Source organism: Nymphalis io, chromosome 7, assembly GCF_905147045.1.
Source record: "Nymphalis io chromosome 7, ilAglIoxx1.1, whole genome shotgun sequence".
NCBI classification, from domain to species: domain Eukaryota; kingdom Metazoa; phylum Arthropoda; class Insecta; order Lepidoptera; family Nymphalidae; genus Nymphalis; species Nymphalis io.
Window position 1 is genome coordinate 8,997,584 of NC_065894.1, and position 26,328 is coordinate 9,023,911.

The window sequence follows — 26,328 nt, forward strand, 5'->3', positions numbered from 1 at the left end:
CAGTCCAAATTATAATCAATTTTACGAAAATAAAAAATAATAATCATCAGCAAAAATATCTCGCCTTCCCAGTTTAAAAAAAGAACATTATTTTTTATATAAAATATTCTATTAAATGTTATATCGTGATAACGTTTATTCTTTTTTTATTTACTAATATAAGTTTTCTTTTTGACTTCGAGATGTCATTTAATAGAAAGACATTTTGACACTGGCCACCGATCCCTTTAGTTCCCTTAGGCCGAAAAAAACAAGATGGAGATAATCAGACGTTTTTGTCGCTCAGAATTACGTCGGATAATTTGATTAGCTATCGGTGGGCGAGAAGCGTACCCTTAAGAGGTAATCCTATTTTATAGGTACGCCTCTTTAATTTGATAGTCTTTAGCTGTTTTTATGCTACCTTCTGAATTGTTTTGTACTTTTTTCTATTGATTGATATCGTGATATTATTTACTTGTAAACAACTAAGACATAAGTTAAAATACAACAGTGGGTTTATACTTTTATGAAAAAGAAACTATGAATGGAAAGTAGAAATACATTTTATTATTAAGATATAAAAACTGTCGTGCTTAAACAATTATTGTATATTCGATATGATTATGTATTTACTTTCTTTTTTATTAAAGTTAAATATTTAAAGTATCCATATTATGTAATATTTGTATGTATATAACACGATAATCTATCGTAGCTATAATTATAAGTGTAAAAAGGGTGAGTAGCCATTCTAGTGAGATCATTAGCGCGCTGTTGGTTTAGCCCGCCTTACGCCTCAATGGACAAATCTGGGCGTGGTGTTTACTATGGTCCTGACAGTGGGCCTGCTTATACCTTACCTATAATTATAAACATTTCATGAAAAGAAAGGCTTATGTGTGAGTAAGGGCGAGTCGAGCTGGTGACGTCATTAACGCTCTGATAATTTTGACCTTATTACACGTCAATAAACTGCTAAGTTTGATGTTAGATATGAGTCTCTGTGACCTTTCTGTTTCTAATAGTTTTATTTGATGAAATCTAAATCTAAATATTTTTATTAATTTTTGTTTTTATAACTTTTGAATCGTCAAGCGTTACCGATGGATCAGCGACATTTATATAAGTATACCTGCTAATATTTTATCTAACCATAACTAACATCAAGCATTATGTATTGTAACTTTTAATTTCCATATTTGAGTTAGCCTTACTAATAAAAAACCCGGCAGACGTTGTTCATGTCGTCTCTGCAGCGCCATCTGGTGACAATATACAACAAAATGTCTGGTATAAAAAAAATCTCTGAAAAATCATATTGGTGGCAACTTTCATGGTGATTGGTCAAATGTTTTCGAACATCCAAATAAATCATATAAATATTCTTATATAAAACACAAATGACGGATGCAGCCATATTGCATTGTTTTGGTGTTCGTAGTTTGATTTATGTTTTAAATTAAAATTGTTAAAATATATAAGTACATAACTTGTTCCATGTATAAGCTTTTACACCACTTATCATTTCTTTCTTAGACTTTTCCATAAAGTTGACGATAACTAGGGAATAATAGTGCAGTGGTTTCCCCTTGCCTTCTGCACCAGACATTTTAGAGGTTACTTGTACCTCAAGGTCGCTGTTTCCCTTTTCCAATCATGGTGCGTATGGTTATTCCGCCATTGATCGGTTGCCAGGGCCTCGTCTGCTATCTAGCAGGGAGCACCACGTGCAGGTGAGGTTGGCAATTGGGTCGGATTAGATGGTAGTTCCGTTCCCCCCTTACCCCCCTTTCTTTCTTCGAACTCTTTCGCCTCGCGAAGAACAAGAAGGAGTATTTAAAGCTGACTGCCTACCTTCGCTAGTCGAAGTGGCACTCAAAGAAGAAGAATCGTTTCTTATTTTTTTATAAAGTAGGTAGGCAGACGTGGAAATGGTCCACCTGATGGTAAGTGGCACTATAAGATATATTAACAGTTCCTCCATCCAATCCCTTACACAACCAACGTTGGGAACTAAGATGCTCTATCCCTAGTGCCTGTAGTTACTCTGGCTCACTCACCTTCACATCACTTCAAGCTGAAACACAACAATACTAAATCTCGCTTTGTAACGGTAGAATATCCGATGAGTGAATATATAAAACCTATTCTTAATCTGCCTATACTAGTAAAGATACAAATACATATCCTCCCCCCCATACACGGGTAAAGCCGCGGGTGGGAACTAGTAATGAATAAATCTCCGATCAGATGAGGCTGCAATAAGCCAAGTTGATGTGTAAACATTCAAAAAGGCACGATTGAACCAAAACAAAATTTATTAAACAATTTAATAAGAGTAAAACAAGCTGAATGAGCCGAATCGGAATTTGCCGACAAGGTTTTATTTATAAAGGCCTTTGAACTGGATGTCCATTTCCGACAACTTGAACCATTGAATAAGGAGTTGTCAAAGACTATAATGTCAAAATTTATGCTTTGAAATATAAATAAGGCCTAAATTATTAAAAAGAGTTTTTAGTTTTAAATAGTTTTGGTACTTTAATTATTTTTGTTATTCATGAGAACTTACTGATAATCCATTACAACATATAATAGTTGTGTATGAGAAATATTATATTTATAAAATAATTCTAAATTTAAATTATATTGGTCATATTATGATGAAAATCAGCCTGATTCGATTATTATCTTTTGTTAACGAAAAATTACACAATTAAGTATGAAATAATATAATGTTTTTTCAATTACGTATGTATGTATGTACGTATATACAATAATGTACTTACGTATGTGTGAGATTTGAATTGAAGAATTGCATTTCGAATTACTAGAAACAAAAAAAACTCTTCAAGAGACGGCACGGTATGATCTGTTAATTTGACTTAAATTAGCTTCAAGTTGAAACACTATTGATGGTAATATTGAAACTGGAAATTGTAATAGACTTATTCTGAAACGCACGCAAATTACAGGCAAAGTAGTAACAATAACATTTGAATAGGACTCCATCGAGAATTGTAATAGATTGTATGGAAACTAATGCTGGCTCCAGACGAAACTTATAATAACTCCCTATTACAAACCCACCCCCGCAGAATTCGATAGCCCGTATTTTTATTTGGAGTTATTGTGGTGAAAAACGTTTGATTTCTATGGTCACAATGGGGTAGCTTCATCCCCTGCCAATTAATATCGGACACGGTGGTCGCGTTGTGTCAAAGTTGGACATATTTTTTTGTTCTTTGTCAAGTTATGGATAGGCCTATCAATCTTTCTTCTTGTATTACCTATATATTGTATATATATATACATTTAGAAACTGTACGTATTATTAACCGACATATTATAAATGACAAAAGTATTATAGCCTTTCAATATTTTTAAGATATATTTATTTTCTGTTTAAAAATTACTGTAATGGTTTTATTTTTGGAAAGTCTAAGTTTAGACAACCTCACGTTTTGACGTTGCTAAAGAAACGTTTTGATGCAAAAAGGTTTCACCCCATCACGTGTACCGAGTATCGCGCGCTTAATAAAGATTATATTAATTATTCATATTTGTATCTATGGAAAGATTTATTTAGCACCTCATGCCTTGGTTGCTATGATTTCATTTAATATAAAATAAATTTACTTGCACACCGTCTTCAAGGTCAATGAGAATCTGACAGTTTTGGATTCAAAAAGTGCTCAGACCATTTTTTTCTGATTAAAATATTAATACCATAGTCATCGCTTTAATAGCTGTAACTTTAACGATGTTCAACAAATAAATTAGTGAAAAACTGTCATGTCGCTGGAACGAAATGTAATTAATAATTAATGCGACGACGGTCGCCTCCTAACTTCTAAAACACAAGTTACTCGCGTGACCTTTTCTGTGGCGAAAAAACAATGCACAGATTTAACTGTCATGCCGATGTAGTAACGAGCTAATTTAAACTTTTCGGTATGTACCCTTTGTAGGGTGGTTCCCCCTACGTCGTCACCTGAGGCGTTCGGCTAGACTAGACACGACTTTTCAATAAATCACCGGTACCGTTACCGAACGTTCTTGTGTCTATGCCTACATCTGGACAAACTATTAAAAAAAATAATTCAAAAATATTTTATGTTTTCGGATTATTTTTATTCTTAATCTTAGCAAGTCCAAGAAATAATATCACATTGATCTATTTAAATTTTTATAAATTTATTTACTTTTTATTTTATAATTTTTTATAATTTTTATTTATATATTTTTTTTAAATCATAGTGTCTCGCAACTGAATTGATGCTTTTCTATATATCTATCTATGTAGTAAAAACTCACCTCGTAATATATATATATATATTGATTTTACAAATACATAGTTTACAAGTATATTTAAAGTAAAATATTACGATTTAATTTTCCTTAGGGTATAAAAAGCCTTCATACATTTCGTACAGAAACGAACCAGCGTTATAGAAGCACTTGTAGTAATTTAATATATATGTATAAATGTTTGTATATATAGTGTGGATGAAATAAATCATTACAAATCAAATAGTGGGTGTAAAGCCCAGAGCGCATGTGATGACCACTGTCCAGTCGCGTGCGGGGGTGTGGCTACCTGCTTCGCTTTACGTACCCTATACGGCCTATACAGCCGATACCGTTCGATTTGATAGGCGATTAAGTGGCCATGTGTGAGACAAAGTTTGGTCATGTATAGAAATTACAATTGCACATTTGGCAATATTCCATTTTTTCAAAATACTTTTCTTTATATTTCAATTATTGTCGCTCAGTTTGGAATATAATTAATTATCATTACATTTTGGTTAATAAATTAACTTCGAATAAAATATATTTTTTTTTATTTCAAACGAATCAAAACGGAAGGAAAGTCAGAAGTTTAAAAAGGAAACGATCAAAAAACAGGCATTTGCCACGAGCCATGACTGCCTAAATAAATTACGTAAAAAATCTACAATGACATGAAACATTTACATAATAAGCCCCCTAAACAAACTAGGTGGGACATTGTAAACAAAGCGGTCGAATCATGTAGTTTTTTCGCTATATTAATTTAGTACTCCGGTTACAATCGACCCCTGTACATTATTCCGTAAGAAAGCACGGCCTACTTTCCTCACAAAGAGATTGAAGGAAAAATAATAATAAAAGCGTACGGAATGTAAGGGAGTCTGCATAGTACTTATGTAAAATTAGCTCGTACGGCTTTGATGTGCCGACCAATTGTGTGAGTCTTGAATATGAAAGTGCCTTTATAATTCTCGGGCGTCGATGCCGGTGTCGGCTTATTTATTAGGCAATTAAAGAGCTATGTGTTCCGTATGTAATGGGCGGTTTAGTACATGACGTCTGCATTACAGCAAGACGGGAGGTTCGAGTGAGCTACACGGTGACAGTTACGCGCTAAAGTCACAGCGAAGCAACAATTAAATAATAGATAACAATTGTATATTAAAATGTAACGTTATATTATGTAATGTTATCTTTTTTTGTAAAAGAACGGCACAATATATTTGAAATTTATCCAAACTTCATTATAACTTAAAAATAATTAATATAAATTAAAATTGTGCAATCACATATAACAAGAGATCATACAACAATACTCGAAAGAGCTCTTTCTATTGAAACAATTATCCCGGTCAAAACACCATATAAATCGGACACATCTGTTGAGACAGCTATTAACTTACCTGTCCCAACAAAAGTATGAAATAACCCCTCGAAACGCCGCAAACTGTTATTATCCATTGAAAGATAAGTGGTCAACACCGCATCTGACACCTTAAGTTTGACGACCGTGACTGGGACAAGATATAATTAAATATAATTTAGCACTTGAAGGGTTGAAAGTGTCATTGTCCATATGTCGTTTTAATATTTGGGCCGTAATTGGCCTTGGATTGAATGCCTTTTCATCTTGCCTCTGTTGAACACCGTTCTTTTCTTTCGATAATTCATTTCACCAACCGCTCAAATAACAACATTTCTTTTCCTCCTCTTACTTCAACACTAATATTTTAAATATATTTTTGCATATTTCTTAGATTAATGTAATCACAGTGAATTCGATTTTTATTTGTTTCTCTTGGGCAGCGGATGCGGACAGCGCGGCAGAGGGCGGTGGGTCGCCCACACCCGGCGTGACGGACACGCTAACGTGTGGAGCGTGTCGCAGGGCCTTCGCGCTGGCTGACATTGTGCGGTTTATCCAGCACAAAGTCTCCTCCTGCGACAAGGACCTCACATCATATCACTGCTATAGTGCTGGTAAGTACACACATTTTGATTACAAAGGATCGGCATTGGCTTTGGCTTTTCCATGTTGAATAATTTATGTTTGAGTAATCAATATCAAAATACATTTTATTGAAGTAAGCTTTTACAAACATTTTTGAATCATCAATTCACAGTAACCATTATATGTTGATTCGGCTTTAGCTAGAAACCAAATTTAATTAAATCTAATAATTTTAAGAACTAAAAAGGAAAACTTAATAAAGGCTCTCTCTTCTATTACACCTAATTATTAGTCGGATATTTAATTTTTTATTCGATTATCTGTTTCATTAATATATATTGTTATTCGGAGCCATAGTTTTATTTAGTAGATTTTATCATTACAGTTTATGTTTCATATATTTGTAAGGCGGACAATTAATAAACTCGGACGTACGTATATTAGGTACATTGTTACAAAATATATTTTTAAAATACATAGGTCCAAACTCAGACCAAGAAGATGGTTCAAGGCCAGGACAAATTGGAACAAGCAACTCAACTGGGAGAAGACCATCACTCCTCACAGCAAGACGGCCACCAAGTAGCAGAGTTCATACTCCGCCTCTGGCAAGCCCCTCGATAGCACCACCTGATCTGCTTGAAGATGGTGGTGCGTCAAGTACACCAAAACGATTATTAGATGGTAGGTATTAAAAACGACGTATGATATATGTCAAAATCTAATGTAAAAATCATGTCAGTTGTTGAAGCATTGATTGGTCGATGTGATTATCTAACCTGTTATTAATATAGAAAAATCTAATTTAAGCCCTTATTTAAGCAAAGTTATTTAAAAATACAAATTACTATAAACAATAGTGGTTTTAATTATATATATATGTGTTAAGGTTAACAAAATATATCGTTATTACCAATTCATTCATAAACATTACATAGTATATATTATAACATGTTTTGAAATTACAATATTGATAATATGCAAAGCTTAAATATATATTTCGATATTTATTTTGAAATGATTAATTTCATTTATTATTAACCATGCGCTTAATCAATGACTGTTCGCCTGTAGCTGATGCTGGAGTATCAACACCTAAGAGAAGAGCGTCCACATCGCCTATGCCATCAAGTTCACCCGATGAAGACATTAAACCCAAAATTAAACAAGAGCATATGGATACGACAGGATCTCCTGAGGACCAAAAGAAATCAAGAACTGAAGTGGCGGACGCTGAATCTAACACGATGCATAGTGGTAAGTTACTATAATAGAAGATTTAACCAATTATGCAATTTTTTATATAAACAATAATCGCCTAAAAATCAAAATAACTATCACGGCATAGACTTGGATATAAAGAAGCTTAGATCATGGTTTATTTAAAATGCTCATGTCATCGCATTTTCTTTGTACAACATTTAGAATTTTATTAATGATTTCTGTCCACTGTCAGCTTCAAAGGATTTGGTCTTTGGAGACAATTTTATCGTAGCATTCAGCTTTTGTCCTTTGTTGTGCAAGATGTTACACTACAACAATACCAGAGGCCATTTATAGATTGCTTACGTCATCATACGATCATACATTTTCGATAGGAGCTAATCTTGTCACACAGCATACGCACTGACCAAAAGGGTGTTCTATATGCAGCTAAAAAAAATGTATTCTAACTAAAATGAATTCACGTAAACTAAGTTATAAAACGAAAGTAAAATACAATGAGATTAAAAAGAAATAAAAATCGATGACTCAATGCTATTAAAAATAACAAAAGATACCCATAACCAGGTGGTGACTTTTTATACTTTCAATCCGATTATATTGATAAGATAGCTGATTTAATCCTTTTGCTGTTAAAGCAAGCGGTAAAAGAAGCAGAAACTTGGAACATCTGTATAACCGAACAATCTTGCGGGGGTGGTTCGAAAAATAATCTATCCGAGCATAACCCTTTGTGCGAGCAGATGTGCCGTCATTTGACACTTTTGTATTAAACCATTGCACAACAAAAGCTTTCTTAAGCCCGAAAATTGTGCACCGTTCAAAATTTTCGACCCGCATTTTGTCAACTGCTTTGTAAGCCACTACAACTTAAGCGGTAACAGTAAATAACGAGAACTCGAACAAATTGTTTTAAATAGCTACCGAAACAAAAATTTCCAGTTAGGTACCAAGCCACGTATTTATGACAAAAGATCAATGCACAAAAACAATTAAAATGGTTTACAAATATTTCTGTCACAATACTATATCGGATTGCGCTATCATCGAAATGTCAATTGCAGGTTCTGCTTCAACACCAGTTGTTCGGCTTATTGAGTTTATCCTAAACGTTCATATTAACCCCTTCGAGTGAGCTGTCAAACCAGCTATATTCAATAAAGCATGAGGGTCCCGTTTAATAAAATATTACATTATATTAAATTATTGATATTAAAGACAAAAGAAACGCAGCTATAAATCTATTAAACATTGAATTATTGTGACAATAATAATATAATTCTATTGGTGACAGTTAAATCCCGACCTCGTGCCAACGTAAAAAGGGATCTTAATTTAAATTGTATTATTTTGTACATATTAATTAACCCTATCGCGTTATAAACAGATAAAGGGGATGCTTTGAAGAAAAAAATTATTTGCATGAACGCACGATTGACGTGCGCGCATTGTTATCTAGTGCCTTTTGTGATGACCCTTATGTTAACCATAACTGCGATATATACAAAAGATTCAAGGTTTTGTGAACCAGCATTTGAATATTCAGCGGTTATTCTATACTCTTAAAGTTCAATATTGTAGGATACGTCGATGCCATTAACGTCATTTCACGTGTAAGTTAGATTGTGACATTATAATTGTCAAAGATGCTACCGAGGTTCCATTGTAATGGGCTTTTTATAAATTTTTCAAAGATAAAAAATGTTTGGCGTGCTTCTGACACGTACACGTTCATGCGTTCGCCGTGACCTACGGAACTTCTTTGACTGTGACACAATGGTCGAGAATATTTTTAGTTTTTATACTGACGGGAAGGTAGCTAAGTGGCGGGTTTTAAATAAGTGGGTTTTAATTTTAGATGTGACATGTTGGTGTTGTAAAGGTGAGGGGAAGATAGTCTCGTGCCTATCGCGTGTCCTTTGACTTAGTAGAAAGTAGCTATATTTAGAACATTGATGTAATAAATGCGCCTCGGCTTACTCAGTCACTCTTTCATGAAATACTTTTAATAACAATTGTCTGAAATTTCCATATTTATTTTTGATTTAAATTATGTTAACAATAAACCTTATCCAAATACATTTTATGTCAACAAAGTATCTTTTCAGTTATTATCATTACAATAACCCGCGAGAACCGATGGTCGTCATTTATTTGTACTAATGTAAATATTGGATCAGGTGTAGTTGGACGAGTCCAGTGTGGTTTTTTTTCTTTTGTTCTATAAATTAATAAAGGATTGTTGAGATATACGTATTTTGAATTCAAATTATGTGGACTCTTGCCTCATTAAATATTGACTGTGTACAGATTCCCTTTTTGGGATGAATTTATAAGTTGAAATTAACCTTTTATTTTGATTCCGAGTTAAAGTCCCCTATCTCAATTTTCGCTTACAAAAATTATCCTTTTAAACTCCAAAGTGCACGGTCGACCGCATCGTAAAACGGTCGGTCAGCGAAGTCTAAATAACAAAGCTTTTTACTTATCCTCTCATGCAAAATAAACGTTACCACAAAAGCGGGACAACGGGTCCCCGATTCAGATAAATCTCTTGTATTTGTACACTAATTACGCATTCATAGACCGTTTCCTTGATCGCCCCCGTAAATGATTTCTCGCTAAGTCCCGTCTTAGATATTTCCATATCAAGACATGTTTTCTTAAGGGTCGGCCACAAAAGGCCATCTCGACGCCCAATCTTTAATCCTATCTCGGGACCTTTGCGGGCAAATTTAAATTTCTTTAGAAATATCGTCCTTATTATGTATGTGCGGGTTTCTATTCCTTGTGACATTCGTGGGCGAGATAACGTAAGTTAAGTCCGAGACGAGATTGTTGAGAAAAAACTACCGCTAACTTCCAATAGATTCCATCTTCAAATTTTTCGTTGCTGAAAATTGATCTTAATACACTTGGTTTTAAAATAGATTTTTCGACGAACCATTCTGGATTAGTACAACCTTATTTTGTATATGAGGTGATAAGTCTTTATGAAGGGTCAACCTTTTCTATAGTGAAGCTCACCCTTTTAGTGAAAAGAGTCCGTTGATAGCTGATTTAGGAATGGTGATAATGCACTCACTATGTGTAAATATATCATAGGTTTACTCCATGATAGATTGCCTTGCAACGGTCCCTGTTCTGGGTACCATTGGTATAATATTTCTATTGATAATTTTGTTTTTATCAAATATTAGCATCTCATAGGTCCCCTAGGTTAGGTATTTTTGAAGGATTGAATGCGTTGAATGTATTGAATGCGAGTGTTCATATGGGTGTATTGAATAGCTGTCATAGTTGCTTTGTGGTTTGGACATGGGGTCCATCTGTATTGACCTGTAGAATTCGGATATTAAATTTTCAATTTCGATTAATGTTTAAAGTTATTTATGAATGCATCTTTGTTCTGCCGTTATTTTGCCTTGTATTCAATGTCGATCATCTATGATGTTATCATACAATTGTTTTTTTATATTAAAATCATAATTGCAAATTATACTGTTATACATTTATGTGACATTATTTAATTTTCTTCATTTGAAATTAGTTTTATTAGAGGTCCTTTTAATATTTTAAATATATGTACAAATTAACCAAAATATTTTAGATATTTGCTTTCAACTGTTTATATTATGTTTATCGTGATACAAATGATTAGTGAAATGATGACCAAACCATCGCATTACAAAATCAATTTTAAACCGCGTCCACTTTGATGTCCCTCACACTCCCCTTCACATTTTATTGTTTTTCCTCAATTTTTTGTAATATGTGGTAATGGTCGCTCCACACGTGTCGACAACGGTTATTACGAGTTTAAAATAGCCCCTCACATCTGGGTAAAGACGGTTGCGGACCAATTTTGAATATCACGTGTCTCATAAGATTTCGAATTGTTTATTTATTTTCAACTTATTATATACATATAAATAATTTAATAAAACAATCAAACAGTACTCAATATTAGTAACCATTATTTATGTTGGAATATTTTTCTCACTTACATATCTAATAGAAATTTCGAATTAAATCTATTTAAAAAATTGGTTGAAATTTTAACTTTTTTTAAAAACAAACATCAAAGTCACCAAATAGTTCGATCTTTTATATAAGACTTTTTTTTAAAGGTCTACGAAATATTATTTCAAAGTAGAAAATCACGCCCAGATAAAGGCGGAACTGATTTGCGGAGGGCGAAAACAATTTGCAGAGTAAAGCGATAGCTTACTAAAATCACGGTTTTATTAAGGTGCGGTGATCAGAGACATATTGTATATATTTACGCCCTAATTGGTATAAAATTAGGCTAGCATTTTGTAGTTACGTAAAGAATTCAAGATTTATTGATTAAATTTAATTACCTTTATTAACTTATAATAGTAACTACTTGCGCACATCGTATTATTACCCAATTCTTATTACCCAAAGGTTTTCTAAAAGAGATCGCTGTTTAGCACAAATTTTCCTTAATATACATATATTGTTTTATTTATTTAACTGCAAATGTTTTGTCGTGAAGTGCAATAAAGAGTATATACTTACTCCAATTTAAAAAATATCTCAATTTTAATGTCATTAGCAAATCCCGTTAATTATATTTATTTCATAATGTGAATTATTTAAAAACTCGTTAGTGAAAACGTTTGATTGCAACGCTTATAAGTGAAACGTTGACGCAAATAAGAATTTCAAATCTGTCACGTGTACAGCATGATGTTTTTCTTTTACCTATCAAATGTAAGCTTACTAATAAAAGGAATAAAAAAACTTAATCACTATACATTAAACTTATACAAGCAGATGCAGTTCGTTTCAGAGGTCTTAGTATATATTATTATTATATAACTAACACTTCGCAGTTTCACTCGATTTAAATTTAGGCTACAATAAAAAAAAATCTATTTTAAATACTTATCTCTATAATGTGTAATTACACATTGCGTACCATTCGCTTCACATTCCATTTTGTATTTAAAACACTTGTGTACTCAAGATACGCTCGGTCGAATCGGTCATCTTATTATTTTAGTTAAATGACCTGGAGGACGTCGAATATGACCTTAAATGATGCGTCACATCTCAGGATGCAAATAATTATGACTTTTGATTACATTAAAATAGAGAGTATAATTGAAAAAAACTTAATTATCATTGTTACGTTATTTATTGAAAGGAAAAACCTAAGAGCTAATATATTATTTTTTTATTTTGTTAATTAGGAAGCCAACCATATATATTAAGAAAAACAATGTTTTATTGCTTATATAAAATATTGAAACAAAATATATATATATCAATTATAACTTAACATTCAAATAAAAAAACTCTCTAAATGAATAACAAAACAAAAACATCTTTAACCTGAATATGTAACTTATGCGATAATTAATGAAACCGTAACGGTGTAATTTTTTCTTTCTACATAATATCTGTATAATACGCAAATAAAAAATAATATCCACATAATATTTTGATTAAAGCACTAAAAATATATATCGTGGGACATAAATAAGCGTGTCGCATAAATTGCGTTCCATTTTACGAAATTTTTATTTTTCATACCGCAACATGTCGTCAGTTATGGGTCACAATTTGCACCATTCGGGTTACGGTGCGGGGTGGGGGCGGAAGGGGAAGGCGGTCATTCAGCGACGACGGACATCCGCCGCATAACAAGTCGATCTAGCCTCGCTTATAAATATCGCATGGTTTGAAAATAGGACGTCTTTTTAACGAGTAATTGGCGAGACCAAATTAGGAATGAATTGAATTAAATTAATGTATAGAATGACTTTTTAAATATAAGAGGATTATTGAAATGCTTATTTTTTATAATTAAAATAAAATATAAATATAAGAGATTCGTATAATATATAATATAAGATAACGCTTTAAACTAAACTTAAAATTTAAAAATAAATTTTATAATTCATTCTAAAATTTGGGAAATAAACGAATATGACTTAAAGATTTATATAAAAATAAAAGAATACTAAGGTCAATAATACTATGAACTATAGTAACGTTTAAGCTTAAGAGAAACCCAACCTTCTAACTGCAATCCTTACAAGGGTTGATACATATAATATATATAATACAAGAGGAAAACTGTGGCTGTGGCTGTAGTTCGCTACGATGTCCGCGAGAGGCGTCGGGAAGCTAACAACTGCCGTCCGGAAGCAGCGCCGGCGGCTTCCGGCCGAATGTTTTATACGTACTATATTCAGATTTTTCAAGAACCGCTTTAAATTTTATGACTTTATTTTCACGTACACGGACTAGATACAAGTGCATGTCATTTACAACTTTTGTTCCTTTTGAAGATTTTCAACTTTCATGAGATTTAAAGTCAGTTTGGTGGATTTTTTGAGACCTTATAAATCTTTGTAATTTCGAGCAGGTATATAATATAATGAAATATTTTTTATCTTTCTTAATTATTATTTTTTTGTTTCGTCACAGTGTTGTTATATGCTTTTTAATATATAATTAGCCGCATAAGCATATTTGGGGTTGAGAATAGTAATTTCGTCTTAACTAATCAAGTAATGTCAGAGGTTTATTTTATACTGAAGTACCTTTTGCAATTCAATAATAAATAATATATATATAATAAATGAAATTAAATGTATACAGCCAAATAAAAAATTCACGCTTTTACCGAATCAATTAACATTTAAAAAAAGGAAAAAAAATATAACTTTACATAAACATTTCTAATATACATCTGTGCCTAGTGCCCATTAAAAATTAACTTTTGAGCTATACTTGATCACATCACTGCGAAACATTATTCTTGCTCACGTCTTCCACATTAAGATTCAAATCAATGCCATAAACATGATATATACAAAAAGATTAATTAAATTGTTATATATTTTATCAGCTTATTTACTTAGAATGTAGATTTCAGAGATTTATTTATTTATATAAGATCCACTTATAATATGCATATTACAACATTATAATAGAGTTGGAATATTATCCGATATACATAGATACACTAATATGGTTTTAAAATGGACTGTTTTTAGGCATTTATATACGTATAAATAAAAATATTTTTTATAATATTATATTTTGTTTCATAATATCTTCAGATGTTTGATACGGTTAAGTGTAAAAAAAAATTTAATTTGACAAACATGCAAACGTTTTAAATGGAGGATTTTATGGTATAATAAGTATGTCACAATTAAAATTTTCTTAAAAAATGATAGCTCCAGCAGTGCTATTTTGTAAGAAATAGTGAAATGTCGTAAATCGACTTACGGTGATACGCTATTTTGATGCGTGTATCCTTTAATTTTTATCATTATTACAGTCAATGTCGCATATCACTTTCTGACATTTCAACTTCATGTTCTGCACTGAGTCGACTTCGTACAACAGAAGAGCTCTGACATAACAATTGAATGAGATCAATTTTACATGTTCATAGTATGATTCGTAAAAATAAATATACGAAATAAAGCAAAAAACATAATGCTTAACACACTGTCCGGGGTTAAGCCACCCCTAAGGCCCCGTCCAGACGGGTGGCGTTTAAAAATTTCACCCCCACTGATTCCCCCACAATGTCCATAATCAACGATTGCCTTTTGAAATCGAAACGGTTGTTAAACTCGTGCTGGGACTCCATCTTTAACCGTGGCTCCGGTCGCTCTGACTTAAGAATTTTCACGGTATTTGGACTTTATAATGGATAATACTTTTGATTCTTCTAGTACATTTATGTACAGATATCAATTATATTTTATAAAACTAATAAATCTTCGAATTCGTTCAAATCGAACGTTACAAATTCGAAAATGATTGGTTTTGAAATTTTAAGTTCGTTTTAAAATTGAATTTTTATATCTTTAAAACGGACGGCCTTTTTGGAACTGTTGCTTAGAGGCTGGTTAGTTAAACAATCCTGTGTCTTCTTCTTTCGAATCAATAATGACAGAAAGAGTGAAATTGTTATTTAACTTAACAGCCATATCCATAATATGATAATAAAAATTGCAATGATAGTTTTGACTAAAATATTACTCGACGCTGCAGCGTTAAATATTTAGATACTTTTTGTTACAATAGTTTTTTATATTAATGAGTTACCTGCTTGTTACCTAAATTTGTCATCGCCGAAAAAACGCCAGATTTATTATATTATGATTGAAATATACGATATACATTATTATTTTAGATATTAGTAAAAAATACAGCTTTCATTTATATATGTATCTGTATAAAAATAGTGCATATTGTTTTAATTGCTCTCATCTTTGTGGAAAACTTTTAAAAAATGTTAAATAGTGTTTATTTAACATTTTTTAAAAGTATATCTAATATTAACAATCAAATTAAAAATCGAATTATATTAAAAAAAAATATTTATAATATTATAATTTAAAACATTGAGAAATCCGTTAATTATAACGCATTATAACGGACTTCTCAATGTTTTTTTATTATTTTATTTATAATATTATAAATATTTTTTTTTATTATTATTAATGCACCGAAGTGTTTCGATCATTGATTCCAATACGGTACCGTCAACAAAAGCTAGACAAGATATGCTAAGCCAACTAAATCCCATACACAAAGCGACCAATCCTTACCCACACGGTTATTGTTTAATTATCACCATTATCACGTCGAGACCGATCTTATCATAATGAAATTAGTCGCTTCGTAACTGCGTAAGCTGGATATCGGTAATTGTGACGCTTCATACGAAAAAAAAAATTATTCAAAATATTGATGTATTTGTTTGTATTTAAAATACTATTAGCGACATTTAGATGGTTTTACTGGTGCTAGAAAGCTCGTCTGGGTAGGTACCACCCCCTCACCAGATATTCTACCACAAAACAATAGTACTTGGTATTGTTGTGTTCCAGTTTGAAGGGTGAGTGAGCCAGTGTAATTACAGGCACAAGGGACATAACATCTTAGTTCCCAAGGTGGCGCATTGGCGATGTAGGCGTTGGTTAACATTCCTTCCTAAACTATAAAAAAAGACAAACTTTTATGATTTTTATCCAGTGACCCTAAATTATTCCTTGGAAACCAACGAAAGATATGCCAAAATTAGCGGTAATTATATTTATGAATACATTTTATCGCATGAAATGGGTATTTTATAGATGCGTGTCCAAAGTCCACAAGTCGTGAGCTATGAATATTTTATAACCACTTAGAATATAATTAAATATGTATCACTAAAAACATTACAATATTTTTGCTACTAATAGTACCATTAATGTAGTTAAATAATTCGATTTTAGAGTCACAGTTTATTATATTTTAAACAGCGAAAGATTTATATTGATGACAATGTATGTCTCTAAAGATAAGAACTTATTTAATATCTAATATAAGGTAAAATATTGAAAGAGGTTTTATATTTATATATTTAAATTAAAAAAAAAGATTAGTAGTGTTTAAAATGATTTGCTAAGACTCTTAATATGTAATCTAGATATATCCGTATTATGGTTAAGATCGATACAATGAACAATGGTTAAACGAAAAGGTCAAAATATATAAATATCGTTAAATGTTCTTATACTTGGGAAACAAAGGTTAAGATTTTTTTTTGTTCCCTAAAAACATGAAAATAATTGAAAATGTTTAATATAAGTTTGCCATAAATCTAAAGTCTATTCGTAGTTACGCGTTACTCTAAAACTTCTCTTTTTAAATAATCGTAAATGAAATTTTCTATATTTTATTACGAAGGCTTAAGTTGTAATTTTGTTTTTTTAATTTATTTATAGAACATGATGTATATTATTTTTTTACGGTCGGTCACAGCACAATCTGACCGTTACATTTCAATAATCGTCTTAACATTCGAGATCGGTTATCGCGCCGCGCCCACTCCTCGTAGTGTTGATCGCTTATCGATAACATTTTGCTTTTTAATCTTACTCAGGACGTTACTAGCGTATTTGGGTTGAATCTATTAGTATTCACAGTAATCAATACCGTTACTTCAAACTTCTTATATGTGCTCTATAAATATATTCTCCTATTTTTATACACAAAAAAAATAGCAATTTTATTCATAGAATTAAAATGCATCAAAAATGGATGTGACAAATGCGACGCATATTATCTATTAAGTTGGATTTCCCATCACTATAAGTGCGTTCAGACATAACATAACAATGGTGTCCACGATTAAATATGTCTCAGTCTCACAATGAGCAATCAAATTATTGTCAAAACTAGAGGCGCAGCTTTGCTATGCTTATTGACCACCGATCATATAATCGTTGTTAAAAAAATTATATACCTACTTATTCAGCTTCATTATCCACAATTCAACAGCGGACGTATTTACTTAAAAAAATATGTTTTTTCATTAAAGTCAAGTTTTTTCCTAAGAGCAATTCATTTTGCTCGTGCCGCGATAGTGTTACATATAGATTTCAATATCAACATTCTTAACCCAAGCGTGTGTACGTGATTCCGAGATGCGTATATTTCATAAGATTTTAGAGGTGCATGAATCACCCTAGACACGGAGGGGCTATCAGTCACGGCTGCCGACGTACCGGGCCCGTGGACCTCCTGCTTAACATTCGTAACGCGTGCCTACCCTAGGCCTATACTACGATATGTGAGAGCTATTACTAGACACTTTGCCCGCGTTAATATTGCGGTATATCTTCTATCGGAAAGCGTTTCCATCTTTTTATTTTAAAGTTTAACGTATTTTTTTTCCTTGTTTCAGAACCCAGTAACTACGTTTGCTCAACTTGCAAAGCACGAGTACACTCGGCCTGGCGATTAGTTCAACACGTTCAACATGTGCACGGCGTGAAAATATACGTAGAGAGCATGCCGCAACAGCCTCCGAATAAACAAAATCATTCATCCTCGAGTACTTCTTCTTCGAGCTCAGGCTGCTCCTCTACTGGTGCGCCTCTCCCACCACCATCACTTCGCCATCATCCACTGCTGCCACCACATGACCTGCATTCCCCATTTGGAGTCGGTGGTCTATTGCGGATGCCACTACCGGGTAGCTTACCACCTCTAGCTCACCCATCAGTACCTCCAACACCATTATTTGCAAGACCCAACCATCATGATCATCGATTTCGAATGGAACAATTAGTTTCAGAACAATTTCGTCACCATGGTTTAAATTTAGCGGCAGCAGCGGCAGCTGTCGCAGCAAATTCTCTTCCTCCGCATCAAACATTTCCATCACCAGCGGATCGACCACCTGTTGTTCCAACATCGCTTACGGGCCGAGAGCGACCACCACCCGTGTCTCAGCCTCTATCTTTAGAACCCCAGCTGGATTTTTACTCGCAGCGCTTGCGGCAACTGGCCGGTACGACCAGTCCAGGGGCGGCCACAGGCAATTCGAGCTCTCCTAGCCCCAGGAAGCATTCACCTCCGTTCGCTTCCCCGTCGCCCTCCCGAGTCGGTCAGACTCCACCGGCGGGCGCCGGATCCGGGACGGTGGACACTCCTCGAGAAGCCATAAGGCCTCACACTTCAATATCCCCTGAACGTCGTATTGAACCACAGACCGCTGATGCGCCACCACCAGAACGGCCTTCTTCAACACCACCAGCAAAAAGAAACAATGATGAAGCAATTCATACTTGTGAATTCTGTGGTAAGAAATTCAGATTTGAAAATAACTTAATAGTGCATCGTCGCACGCATACAGGTGAAAAACCTTTCAAATGTAATCAGTGCGATGAAGCGTTTGAAAAAAACTCAAAATTAAAAAAGCATATGAAAATGCACCGACGTGGGTCTGAGGCTAATCCTGAAGATGGTGATTCGGGTGGTGATACCGGTGAAGATGACTCTGAAGATGATTTAGAAGATGAAGAATTAGACGGAGAAGAAGAAGAAGAAAATGAGGATGGTGAAGAGGTCGAGGAAGCAGAAGACCTTACAGTATCTAATAGCAGTGCACCTTCGGCGCCACCACGAAAGCAAACCCCTGCTATATCTGCTCATCCTCCTTCGGCTTCTGTTGTTGGTGAGCTCATGGATAAATTTGGTTTATCTAATATCGCTCAATACAGTGAGGCTTTTAAGCAAGCACTTCAAGAATCTGGAAATTCATTAAAATGGCAACTAGCAAAAGACCGCGATAATAACAATGGTCCACCTGCAGATAAGCCAAATGGCATGCCCCCGACCGCTGCTTTACGATTGAAAGAAGAGTTTGCTAAAATGCCACCCCAACCACATCCACTATTCAATCCTTTTGAAAACCCATTTGAAGCTTCTAAGCGAATGAAATTGGACATGGATAGAGGCGAAGGTTGGTGGTTGCCGACGTTACATGCACAGCGACCTCCTGACAATATTTTCGATGGTCTTAAAAACAGTAGTAATGGTCTGCTACAGAATCCGCTCTTAAAATCAAAGGATGGACGCCGCAATGACACCTGTGAATTTTGCGGGAAAGTATTCAAAAATTGTTCAAATTTGACTGTTCATCGACGATCTCACACTGGCGAGAAACCTTACAAATGTGAACTATGTTCCTACGCATGCGCGCAGAGCTCAAAGCTGACGAGGCATATGAAAACTCACGGTCGGCTTGGCAAGGACGTGTACCGCTGCAGGTTCTGTGAAATGCCCTTTTCGGTGCCCTCAACGCTCGAGAAACATATGCGTAAATGTGTTGTGAATCAAAGTAATGGTGCTCCTCTTGCTTTATCCGATGACTCTAACGCGTGTCGTGATGAGGCGTCGTGACTCTACCCGTGGGGTGGCCTCCGCTTGCCACCGCCGGCGCCACCCAGCCAGATCTTCTAGGTCTAATTTTCAAATAAATTTCGTTATTCGTACCTCTTAAATTACGTCCTGAGTACGTAACTAAACGTTATTAACGCAAAAATAAGAGGAATTTGTTCAATTTCTAGTCTTAAGGAATGAATGTAACGAAATTACTATATAATATATCACGCATTGCAATATACGCCCAAAAATCCTAGAATCAAAGGGCATTAATGTAAGTTATAGATACTTTTAGTAACATATCTTTTGTGTGAGCCAGTGTTAAGAGTTCCCGTTGTGTTGTTGGTGTTAGTCGGTGAGTTTTGTTTATTTTCTTCGGAGGCTGTACTATGATCTTTACGTTACGTATTTTCGACTTTGTTTTGACATGTTTATTGATTGTAAAAAGAAACCAATGCCAAAGTTAGCTTCGTTGATTTATACAGTTTAGTACATTTAGTTGTTAAGCTGTGTATAGCGTCAATTAAAACAGTTTTTCAGTATTTTCTAAGATCTTATGTAGCATTGTGTATTTAGGTAAGTTGTTTCGTAATTTTAGGATATTATGTAAAATACAAAGCAAATGTTTCCTATACTAGTTAGAACTTGTAAATACAAACATATTAAGTGTAATATTTAAATCGAGTACCTACCTATTGATGTTCATATAATTTATAGACAACAATATTTCGAAAATTATAAATTCCTTTTTGGCGAGAACGGTGAGTTTCCTTTAATCGATAATTAGCGTTGTAGAAATCAAAATTTGTATCGTTAATGGTAGGTGTTATTACCAACAAGGTACTTCTATATTTAATTAGTGTTAAAATTTATTAAATTAATATCTTGTGAAGCATTCGATCTTTATTTCCGCGCTTTTATTTCAACTGAATGAAATTAAAGCATGTTATTTTATTAAGACTGAAAAGTATTCCAGTTTTTTTTATCTAAATAAATATTTTCATGTGATTTGTGGGAGACCCGTACCTTAATTAGTCCAAGCGTGAAATCTTTCAGTATACGTACTTAGTATAAATTATGATAGAATTTATATTAGATAATAATAAGTAAATTATAATAGATAACTCCATTTTGTCTCCTGAATCGATCTCCTTTTGTTACTTCTATAATTTATATTTAGGGCCTCTTTAGGGTACGTATACAACGCAATTATTTTATGTTACCTAGACAGGTCCTAGATTATTTTAAAGCACTTATTACCCTTAGCTACAAAGTCGATAGATCATTATTATAGACGTATGTAATCGCTTGAATGTTCGATTAATAAATTATAAGTAGCTAAGTGTAAAAGTGTAATAATTAATAATTAAATTCTCATCGCCTTATTTATTTTGCATTAAACATTAAATGTATGTATCATAGTATTTATTAATGAATCACCTCTCTACGAAACGGTAGACGTAGTTACTAGTACAAATACGTAAAATAATTGTTTAAATTCAAACTGTGGTAAATTTATACTTTCTTCGTGGAGGGGACATAGATTTAAGATAAAGGACGAGAGACGGAGACGAAATAGAAAAAAAATTACAAATAAGACAAATTTTATTGTGTAATTACGTGAAAGATGAACTGTTTTTATTATTTTTCATTTTTATTATTTTTATTTCAATAAATATCCACGATTTGTTAATTAGACATGTTTTTGATTTATCCATACCTTTTGTAAATGTTTTTTTAAAATTTTTAATGTGCAACTTTTGAATTGCAAGTAGCGAAACAACACACCCAAAAAAAAAATTGTCTCAAAACGCATCATCGGCGGATATAGAAATTACTCGAAAATAAAATACAATTAAAAATACTATTAACTCAGATAATATTTTTTATTTTCGTAATATCGTCAGGATGTGACATGTGTATTTATTAAACTGGATTTGAGCAGCGTAGTGGAACAAGCTCCAAACCTTCTCTTCTAAGGGAGAGGCGGCCTTAGCCCAGCAGTGGGACATTCACAGGCTGACACTTACATTACTTAATATATTATATGAAATCAACATAATTGCATTCTACTTTTGACTTTCACTGACATAGTTTTGATTTAGAAAAGTTAATATATTTCCATAAAAATTATTCCAACATGTTGATTGCTTAACTTAACATTATTAGAATATAATATTATTAACAAAATACTTAGTAGCTGACGACACTATTTATCATTTATGAACTTAGCGGATGGTTTAAAAAAAATTCTCTGTCTTTTTCTTTCGAATGTCTAATCACTAATGACAGAATGAGCGAAGTCAGTGTTTAACTAAACAGCCGCTAACCAACGTTTATAAGTAAGGACGTGAATTTTCTTACAAAAACAAGAAATATTACATTTTAAGAGCTGAAAGAAGCTATAAAACTTGTGATTGTACTAAAACAAAACAATATTTTACACTGTTAGTAACCTTTTATCATTATTTAAAATTTAACACTTATAGTATAGTATTCATTATAAGAGAAGTTGTCGGCTTAAAAATCTTCAGTAGGCAATTGGTAACTTGCCGTAACTGCAATGCTATACCGTAAGGACAAACGACATTACACACGCGTGAAATCTTGACAACCGACCTTTGTTAAAATGTTATAATATTATGGTGGTGTACTGTGGTTAGTTTTGAGCTCTTACAGAATATCGCTACTGTCACGCTGGGCAGTCATTTTCTTCTGTTAAAAAGAAGTTTTAGATGACATTATTCACATCGACTTCAATATGCGTTTATTATTATTTTTATTTATAGGCAGACGGGCAAATGAGCCATCAAGCCCAAAGATATGGACACTGTAAGAAATATTAACCGTTCCCTACATTGCCAATGTGCCAACAACCTTGAGAACTAAGATGTCATGTCCCTTGCCCCTGTAGTTACATTGGCTCACTCACCCTTCAAACCGGAACACAATAACACTAAGCATTGATGTTTGGCAGTAGAATATCTGATGAGTGGGTAGTACCTACCCAGGCGGGCATGCACAAAACCCTAACTCCAAGTAACTATGTCACAATACGCGAGATATTATAAGCTAGCATGTTAGAATGAGTCACGAACAACAACGCTTGTGTAGTTTTTAGTAACAAAATCAAGCGAGCGACTCTCATTTCCGGTGTGAAATATAAGATATATTAATATCGTTATTTTCTTACCGTTTTAAGCGATTGTTTTACTTTAAAACGAACAATTTAGATAGTGTAATGCAAGTTAGTAGTATATGTGTTTGTTTATCTATCTCTCCCGTGTAGACGATGACACGACCAATAGTCGTCCAATTGGACTCAAGTATAGACTACGTAATTCAAAAAAATTCCTCTTAACTTATACGGAAACCGTCATTTCTGGATTATGAATTTTCATATTACTGTCGGTAAAGTCATAGGATGTTTGATACAATTATTGACACCGTAGAGTCTAATTTAATAATAATAAAATCATTTATTTTGACCAAACAAGGATCATGTATACAAGACAATTAATAAAAAGACAAAAATTTAAAATATGTTTATCATATGACAAACGAAACATGACCCACTAAGTTAGTGTCATAGTAAGATTTGTTATTTAAGAAATTGAAGTACGAAGAGGCATCTTGCGGGCCGGCAAGGCGAAGGCGGCTAGTGCAGAACGTTTTTCCCGTCTGTACTGGCCGTCGTCGCGTTTGGACTCTACTACCACTTACCAACAGGTGGAGTAGAGTCATTTGCCCTCCCGGCGAATAAAAAAAAAAATTATACCATCAAACATAATTAGCAATATAATTGAATTACCCATGTATTATTGGCATACATTACAAAATTATTCACTATTAATTAATCACCAATACTTAAATTTGCATAGTTTACATACGGATACATATTGTATATTATACACATTTTACACTAAAATTGAGCCTTAATTTTTTGTAATGATAAAGTTCAAATACCATATTGATAAACTTATAACATTTCTGACTTTGCTAAGTCCATAAATCCTTCTTGGTAAAGTAATCGTTTTTTTTAATAAGATTCTACAATTATTTTTAATTTTGCCTATTAGTAAATTTAAATCTCATGTCGAAAATTTCTTTGGTAATATCATATTACCAACTCGACAAGATTATATAAATGGTGAAAAAGCGTGGAGAGAGTATTTGTGGATTTCCAAGAACGATAAGCATAAATTTAATTGTATTTTATAGACTCTGTAATTAAAAATGTAAAAAATAGTAACTACTACGTTTCTTGTATTTCTTCTTCCGGTTCTCGGTAGAATCGAAATTCAGAACTGATGATAGCTTTTTTTAGAACCTAGAACCTCAGGGTTTAGACGTTTATAATAATGGCATCCAGACCGATTTCGCCCACCGCGGCCAATCTAAAGAGAGATTAGCCAACTGCGCAGGAGATATTATAGTGCACAAGTGTGTGCGCAAACACAGGTGAGGTTATTCCCAAGCTCTCATAATCCGATGGGACAGCAATCCGACACGACTGGAAAGACTTCAGGCGCAGGACCAACGGCTTTACGTGCTTTCCGAGGCACGGAAGTATACACACTTCCAACTTCCAGACTCTGGACTGCTACTGAGAATTTTTAGAAAATTGGCCCGACCTGGGATTTGAAACCAGGACCTCACTAACCCACTGACCAACAAGGCTTAAAAGCTAACAAGATAAACCAGGTATTTCCAGCCAGTTGACGCTGGACAAAGGATTAGCTTATACGTTTATTTTCAATGCTTCCTAAATTCCTATGATGTAGCTGAATTTGTTCCATAGCTATTCCTGAAACTCAGTAGCAAAGAATTTCAATTTTAATAAAGCCTAGTTATCTGTACAAAACTTTCCGACAATTTTAAAATATCTTAATCAAATCAAATGAAAGTATACTGTATTCAATACGTAGTTATACAAATACGTTTTAATTATAATTTTATATGTAAAGCTGTATGTAGTATGTATCGGTACGGAATGTATCGAGAAAAACTGGCAAAAAAAACTCCGATGTTTCTCTATTACATAGATATTAATTGATAATATTTTTTGTGTTCCATATTCAACCATAATTATTAATATAAAATTTAAGATATATATATAAATTTGGATGTTTAGGATGATTTTTTTTAGTTGATAACAATAAAGCTCGTCAACAGTCAACAAAAAACATCTCATGCTATCGGAGAATTAGAATCTATTTGGAATCGAATCTACATTTAATACAAATTTTTATTTCATTAATGATGTAAATGTATAATGTGACTTTCAAATATATTTTTTATGTTTATTGCTTTTATTAGTAGCTTTCAGTACTACAGAAGGAACGCTAATTTGTATTCGCAGATAGTAGATTGGTTAATTGATCGGTAAGTAGCAACGTTAAAAAATGGCAATTACACCGAACAGTAAGATTTGAAGTAATCTTAAGCAATGTAACATAACAATTGTGTATATATATAATAATTATTAGCTACGTAATAAATGATATAATAAAAAATATTTTTTATTCGTTCCATAAAAAAAATATTAAAAATACGGTCATATATTTATGACATCAAATATATATACGTAACCGCTAAATAAAATCAAAAATAAATTAGAAAAGAAAATTAAATTTTATAAGAAAGACACTCAAAGATAGGACGTATGATTTTGCAATAGTATTAATTTGAATAATATAAGTATTTATTTACTTTTTATCAATGTAGTGATGCACGCGAACAAATTTTTTTTGCAAATTCTTACAATCTAGTTACTTGAAATTTTGTTCAATTATTGAAAATTTTAAGATATATTTATAAAATGTATTATAAAAAACTTAGTAATATTTCATTGATTAAATATAATAATAATAATATACATCTAATGCCAATGATTAACATAATTTTATACTTCACGGAATAATCAATGTAAGCTCGCTTAAACCAATTGTAAGAATGTTTTATTCAAACAAAGTACATTTTTATCATATATTGTATACCTAATTCCATGAATAAAAAAAGTTACTAAATCTACAATAACAATTTACAACTAACTAAAAAGATTAAAAAGTGGAGACGAATACAAGTGACGATTGCTACTTATCATTCAACAGCTGGCGCCATCTGTTGGCGAGTAGCTAAAACACAACTTACAT

At 33.0% G+C, this 26,328-nt stretch overlaps 1 protein-coding gene across 1 annotated transcript in view; it reads left to right on the forward strand.

Moving 5' to 3' along the window:
- The window catches only part of LOC126769447 (B-cell lymphoma/leukemia 11A), a 38,773-nt gene extending 16,907 nt beyond the window's left edge, over positions 1-21,866 (forward strand). Inside the window, exons 2-5 of the mRNA XM_050488254.1 lie at positions 6,085-6,258; positions 6,710-6,913; positions 7,304-7,486; positions 18,189-21,866. Coding sequence (XP_050344211.1) covers positions 6,085-6,258; positions 6,710-6,913; positions 7,304-7,486; positions 18,189-20,191 — 2,564 coding nt within the window. The 3' untranslated portion in view covers positions 20,192-21,866. The remainder of the gene's footprint in view (positions 1-6,084; positions 6,259-6,709; positions 6,914-7,303; positions 7,487-18,188) is intronic.
- The last annotated feature ends 4,462 nt before the right edge of the window (positions 21,867-26,328 follow it).